The sequence below is a fragment of the Engraulis encrasicolus genome, chromosome 5 (genome assembly GCF_034702125.1).
Source record: "Engraulis encrasicolus isolate BLACKSEA-1 chromosome 5, IST_EnEncr_1.0, whole genome shotgun sequence".
Lineage (NCBI taxonomy): Eukaryota > Metazoa > Chordata > Actinopteri > Clupeiformes > Engraulidae > Engraulis > Engraulis encrasicolus.
This window is the reverse complement of record NC_085861.1, coordinates 25,017,946-25,025,445: the sequence shown is the minus strand read 5'-3', so window position 1 is coordinate 25,025,445 and position 7,500 is coordinate 25,017,946. Positions and strand designations below refer to the sequence as shown.

General features: G+C 45.9%; 1 protein-coding gene across 1 annotated transcript in view; it reads left to right on the top strand.

Annotated features, from left to right (window-relative positions):
* csmd3a (CUB and Sushi multiple domains 3a) overlaps positions 1-7,500 on the top strand; it is a 393,918-nt gene that overhangs the window by 242,373 nt on the left and 144,045 nt on the right. The window contains exons 48-49 of the mRNA XM_063199008.1: positions 750-938; positions 6,859-7,005. Coding sequence (XP_063055078.1) covers positions 750-938; positions 6,859-7,005 — 336 coding nt within the window. The remainder of the gene's footprint in view (positions 1-749; positions 939-6,858; positions 7,006-7,500) is intronic.

Genomic DNA, 7,500 nt, shown 5'->3' with positions numbered 1-7,500 from the left:
CAGAGTCAGCCGATGCTTATATGAGTCATTAGTAAGTGAAGGATGAATTGCGCGACCTCTTTCGCGGTCAGCTGTCAGAGAACCCCAAACGCAACTTTTGACAGAGCGGTCCGCTACGAGTGTCGTTGGAAACACTACTCATACGAAAAATCGCTTTACATACCGTATTCAGATTTGTATCAACGGCTGGCATTCCGTGATGAAAAAAACATTCTCACACCGAGTTTATTTAAACAGCATTTTTTCATGACTGTGTAGATTTTGAGACAGGCATGCCACGGGCACTGCGCAAACGACGTCATCCTACATTGTGCCCCCTTCATTCGGAATTAAAAACATCATGTAAACATAGCCAATGGCTTTGGATAAACGACCACCTACGTGTCAATTATTCTGGATGGCATTTTTAAAGTGGGAAAGTGGGAGTTTGTGGCCCAATGGTTAGAGAGTTCATCTTGGAATCGGAAGTTTGCAGGTTCGAATCCTGCATCCATGGCTGAAGTGCCCTTGAGCCAGGCTTTGGATAAACTGTCAGCTAAGTGTCATGCCATGTGATGTTCTGTGTGCTTGTTTCTCATAGCGCAATGCCCAGAACACAAGGAAAACATCTGAATAATCAGTAATTCCGAATTATTAAAGGGGCTCTAGGAAGGATTAAAAACATCATGTAAATAGCCAATGGCTTTGGATAAACGACCACCTACGTTAGTGTCATGCCATGTGATGTTCTGTGTGCTCGTTTCTAACAGCGCAATGCCCGGACAACAAGGTGCTGTTTGACTCGACGGGGGTCATCCTGAGCCCGGGCTTCCCAGACAGCTACCCCAACCTGCAGATGTGCTCCTGGCTCATCAACGTGGAGAAGGGCTACAACATCACGCTGCACTTCGAGCTCTTCCAGACCGAGAAGGAGTTCGACATCCTGGAGATCTTTGACGGTATGCCAGATGGAGAGAGAGAGAGAGAGAGAGAGAGAGAGAGAGAGAGAGAGAGAGAGAGAGAGAGAGAGAGAGAGAGAGAGAGAGAGAGAGAGAGAGAGAGATGAGGGTGGGGGTGGAGGGACAAATGTCAGATGTCAAAATTCCTTGCACATACACAGACAAACACACAGATGCAAACACACAGATGACAACGCACGCACGCACGTGCACACACGCACACGCACACGCACGCGCGCGCACACACACACACACACACACACACACAAACACACACACACACACACACACACACACACACACACACACACACACACACACACACACACACACACACACACACACACACACACACACACACAAATACACACACACACTACAAAGTTCAAGCTGCACTGTCCTTTTTAGATTCCAATCAGTGACACATCAAAGTCAGCACGGCCCATTGCCAGCCTGCAGGGCGGCAGGCAGACAGACAGACAAGCAGGCCTCCCCAGCATACTGACACCCAGGGAAGCTGACAGGGGGTGACAAAAGGGTTAGTTGGCCTGGGCCCAGACAGAGGAGAGGCCCCTGAATTGGGTCCCCATTGCACTGTATGTTTAGAGAGAGGGGTGGGGACCTCTTAGATGACTTTATCCTGGCCTCAGATCAAGATTGTCAGCGGTCCTGCTGACAGCGGCCTCAACCGTAGCGGCAGCCGCGAGTTCAGCAATTATGCCATCGCATCGCCCACCGATCAGAGCCACGTCATGGCTGCACTGCGACCTTCCGGTGACCCTCTGTCATTAGCGCCCCACGAATTAGCATCTAATGAGGTGCTTTTGTCAGAGCCACTGCTGCGGTGTGGTCATCAGTCACTGCCGCTGGCCCCCTAACCCCTTATTGCCCACCGCCCCCACCAGCCACACATCGCATCCAACCACCAAACACACAACCACCCACCCACCCTCTGTCACTGCCCCCGAAACCCCTCATTTCCTCCCCACCACCCACCAACTACTACTGCCCCCGAACCCCTCATCCCCCACCACCACCACCACCTCTACCACCATCCACCATCCACACCACCTACTGGAACTTTCCCCTAACCGCTCATTGGCCCCCACCATCCACCACCATACACCATCCACAACATTGCATCCACCCCACCCAACACCACCCACCACCTACCCAGCCACTGCTACTACACCCTCCACCATCTATCCACCTCCCACCCACGCACAGTCATTGCCATTTGGCCCCTAACCCCTCATTTCCTCCCCCCCCCCCCCTCCACCACCACCACCATCCACACATCACATCTACCCATCACCCACCCACTGCGACTACACCCCTTAACCCAGTGGTTCTCAAACTTTTTCCATCATTCCCCCCTTCAAAGGGTCTGAGTGCTTCCGAGCCCCCCCTCCTTGCACAGACTGATTTACGATCGCTGCGCAGAATCAAAGGAAAGGTGACTGGGGAAATTAAACAAAGAGGGACTGCAGTCGAATGCAGATGTGTGTTCATTTCCTATGCCATTCAAATTCATGACAATTAATAGTATAATGTTGGTGAGGACTTAAAACTTATTGACTTATTGGCGAGACTGGAAATCATTTCCTTTGGGGGAAAAAAAAAAAATCAGATGTGACACGCCCCCCCTGTGATGCCTCCGCGCCCCCCCTGGGGGGCTTACGCCCCACTTTGAGAACCACTGCCTTAACCCCTCATTGTGCCCACCGACTGCCACCTACCCACCGCCACCATCATACCAGTCACACCAGCGTCACCGGTGACTGCAGTGACTGTGACTCCTACTACAGGGGTGGACAGTTGGGGACAAATGTGTCACAGGGCTTTTACAAAAGTGCTGGTGGGAGAGGGAAAGGGTGTGCAGAGGGTGTTGGTAGCTGTCACTGTCACCCGTGCTGGTTTTGAAGTGCAATGTCATGTGCTCTCGCTCTGCAAAAGCTTTGAATGAGCATTTTTTTTCTGGCCGAAAATAATGTATACGTGAGGTATGCTGAAGGTGATGACAAAGTGTCAACATCTGAATGTGTTGTGTGTGCAAACTTTTCTTGGGTGAAAAAAGAGCATGAAGTGTTTATTTTAATTTCATAAAAAGTATGATCATAATGTGTATTTTGCAGCATAATGACTAAGAAGACATTACATAAGTACATGAGTCAGGGCTTTTGCAATGTTTACAGTTGCTTATGTTTGGAGATCCAATTGGTTGAGGCATTCATACTGAGAATTCAAGGACTGGGTTGATGTTGAGGCATTATCATACTTCAATTTCGGTGTTATTTGCTCAAACAAACCAAATCAACCGCAAAATACTTTAGTACGAAATGAGTCAATTATGTAATTTGCATAACCCACTCAAATGTCCATTTATCAATTAAGGACAGCAATTATGAGGACAGTAATTACAAATGATGCAGTCTTGGGCTTCATCTGAAATATTCCAATGCTGGCGCATGTTCAATTTCTTAGGGGAGCTAATACCAGCGGATCAGCAGGGTCATAGTTATTAAATCATACTGCTCCCGGTGTGCTTCTGTGGGGCTGGGTGATTGATGGGTGCTATTCATTGTAAAATGCTTTCTGGTACTCTGCTAAGTATATGAATGTGCTCAATGAATGGCATCAATTTAGCCTCCGTTTTTACCACAGGTGGGTAAACTACTGTTTTATTTTTGGTGACGCAAGCATGCGTTTGAGTGATTTTGAGTGCACACTGTGTGTTTGTGAATACATCAATACTGGTATGTGGATAATCTCTTTTTTCCAATATTTTGGAGGTCAGCAAACTGTTGACTTGCATTTTTGTCCTCCACTTTCCACCACATTCTATTTGACAGTGTGTGTTTTTTTCCCCTTGATCTGCGGTGACCTTTCGGTACTTCAATTTTGGCTAAACTCAGTTTTCTGGCATCCTTATCCTCCACTACATTCTTGTCACAGTGTGTTTTATTGTTGGACTTGTTGAGATAGCTGAGCCCAGCATTGACAGCCCTGAGCGGGGGGACCTTTTGATACTTGAATTTTGGGTGTATAGACTATAGGTAATAGGGTGAATGAACTGGGCTGATGGATGGATAAACACTGTGGATTGCATAAGCTTTTTTCCTGGTGTCTACTGTGCCGTAAACTCCTATTTTCTGAAATGTATAGAGGTGGGTAACACTGTTAACCTGTGTTCATCTTTGACTAAGGCGCCGGCATCCCTTGTTTGTGACTGTGCATCTTGCGGTTTGTCTGACTGCGATGGCAGCTACTGCCCAAGCCTAGCTGGCCTCAGCAGAGAATTTATGGCGAATAGATTGTATTGATAGGAGGATAAAATCTGTTAAGGGGTGTATAAACTCTTTCTGAGAGGTATATAAACTCATCCTCTTGGACACTGTTGTCTCTGTGGCTGTGATCTCAGGGCCCAACATCTGCGGCTCAAGTTTTTGATACATTGGAATTTAGGGTAAACAGATTATATCGAGAGGATACCATCTGAGGAGACCATCTGTTGAAAGGCGTATAAACTCTTTTGGTATTTTATTTCACCCTCGTGTACATTCTTTGTGGTGGTGGGTGCAGCCTGGATGCCCTGAGGGGTGATCTCTTGGTGCTCGATTTCTGAGTAAACTCAGTTTCCTGGAGCCCGTATCCTCTACTCCATTCCAGTAACAGTGCATTTCCAACATGATCTCAAAAAATTCCTTGCTCCTGGACACGGATGTTAAGGACACAAAATCCGTGTCCAGGAGTACGGATTTTGCCAAAATTCCGTGCTCCTGGACACGGAATTATTTTCCGTGGTGGACACACAGAAGTGTTCTCTCTATATACTACTCCCACAGCTCTATGTTTCCAGTCTTGTGTTTTCTCTGGGTTTTTCTAATTTCAAATATTTTGTCTAAAAAAAAAAAAACATTTCTCACTGACAGGTTAGGGTTAGGGTCTGGACACAGCTAGTTTTATTTCATTCATTATATGAATTTGATAGCCTAGCAACCAACTGGAAAAGGTATTTCTCAGAAATATGTCTTTAATGACAGGTTAAGGTTAGGGAATGTTTTGGTCAGGGCACAACTTAAATTGCTATAGCATTATTTTGTTTAGGATTAGCATTTGGTATGTATTTTCTAATGATAGAGATGCATTTCCCTAGCCTGGTTCACACCAGACGTTGTGTGTGTAGCTTCGGCGCCCCCTGGCGGCGCAGAGCTACACACACTACCGTCTGGTACACAGCCATAGAGCACGCTCCGTCTCCAACCAGAAAATAGGCTGAGAATTTATTGCTTCAAAATCAACGGTAACTCACATTGAGGAGTCACAAGACAGATTAGAGACTATATTGACTCTTTAAAGATTAACAGGAAGGTTTTTGAAGGAATTTGTTGGTGAGGAGGCTGTGCCGAAGCAATACATTCTCAGCCTATTTTCTGGTTGGAGACGGAGCGTGCTCTATGGCTGTGTACCAGACGGTAGTGTGTGTAGCTCTGCTCCGCCAGGGGGCGCCGAAGCTACACATACACCGTCTGGTGTGAACCAGGCTAGCATTTCCCTCCTTCTCTGGTTATTATGTGCAGGCCCTGACATCTACAGCATACAGAGTATGTATGACTACCATGAGCAGGGACTGTTTGGTACTTTTTTTAGGGAGTTATGGCCGAATAGATGGCATTAGTAGGTAGATAAATAAGTGGGTAAGCTCCTTCCATCTGTGTTTGTCCTTTTGCACATCCCTTCTTTGTGATGGTTTATATTATCGGTTATAATGATGATGATGATGATGTTTCTGTCAGTTGCTGTTTGCTTTGCAGATCCCAACATCTGCACCCCTGAGCGGGGGACCTTTGATACTTGTATCTTCTATCCTTATCCACTACTGTATCTTTCCTACGGTAGCCAGACGTCCGTCTTTAGGACGGACCGTCCGTCTTTTCAGTGCCTAAGGCACAGCATTAAGCCGGACAAAAAAGTATTATTTAAAATGCATGAAATTGCATCTAAGAAACGCAAATGTTCCATCTACCATCTACAGCCCTGGGGGGGGATTTCTCAAAACCAAAGTTGCTTACTACATTAGCTACTTTGTTGTTTTCAATGCATTTTCCCATTGGCAACTACTGAAGTTGCTAACAGGCTAACAACTTCTCTTTTGAGAAACTCACCCCTGATCAGGGACCATGCTGCGCCCTCCAAAGGCACCTCTGCCTTCTGTATCACACACCCACCCACTGCAACTGCTAGATTGCAGGCCCCAACATCTACATTCTAATGATGATGTTTTTTTTGTTTCTGATGGTGTTTTATTTGTAGTTGTTGGATTTGCAGGTCCCAACATCTCCAGCCCAAGCCTGTTCGGCCCTGCGCGTGGACCATCCTAGTGTTGTTGTTAATGTCTAATAATAGTTGTGATTTGTTTTCAGATTGCAGGCCTCAACATTTTCAGCACCATAGGCCTACGGTTGACGTTGAGCAGAGACCATGCTAATGTTGATAATGTTTCATTCATATGATGTTTAATGTTTCTGATAATGTTTTATGTGTTGCTGTTTTGTGATTGCAAGGCCCCAACATTTACAGCACACCAGCCTGGTGACATTGAGCGGGAACCATGCTAATGTTGATGGTGCTAATTCTGATGTTGATGTGCAAATGCTAATGTGGTAGTGTGTAATGGTGATATGCTTTTGCTAATGCGGTAGTGTGTAATGTTGATGTGTTAATTCTAATGTTGATAAGCTAATGCTAATGTTGTAGTGTCTAATATTGATGTGCTAATTCTAATGTTGATAAGCTAATGCTAATGTTATGTCTAATATTGATGTGCTAATTCTAATTTTGTAGTGTCTAATGATGATAATGCTAATGCTAGTGTTGATTTAGTGTCTAATAGTATGTATGATTTGTTTCGTGATTGCAGGCCCCAACATCTACAGCCCCAGCCTGGCAGCCCTGAGCGGGGACCACGCGGTGCCCTTCAACGTCACCACCAGTGGTCACCAGCTGCTCCTGCGCTGGTCCTCCGACCACGGCACCAACAAGAAGGGCTTCCGCATCACGTACGTGGGTGAGTATCAAAGTATGTATCCCCTATTGTTAATACCTTTTCAGTTGCATGTTTGTGTTCCGTATTTGTTTGTTTGTTTGCTTTGCTTTGCTTTTACATCCCGTTTCATCATGGTGGTCTGTGTGTGTATCATGGTCAATTGTCAGAATGTCTGCGTATGCTTTTTATGCTTTATGCTTTTATTTTTTTTTTAATCATCCTACCCTGCCTGACATGAACCTGACCTTTTGTATGCACAGCTTTTGCACATGTATATAGTGTCTCCCTTTATTTCATTCTGTCTGCCCATCTGTCTGATTGTCTGTTCATTTGTCTCTCTCTCTGTCTGTCTGTCTGTCTGTGTGTGCTGTATTGTTTACTGTATGTCTGTCTGCCTGCTGTTGCATATCCACCCATGCACACCATCTACACCCTCTCCTGCCCTTCCATGTCCATGTTTGTCTATCCACTGCATCTGCTGATGAGTGAACACTTTTTTTTGGTGCACCACCCTTG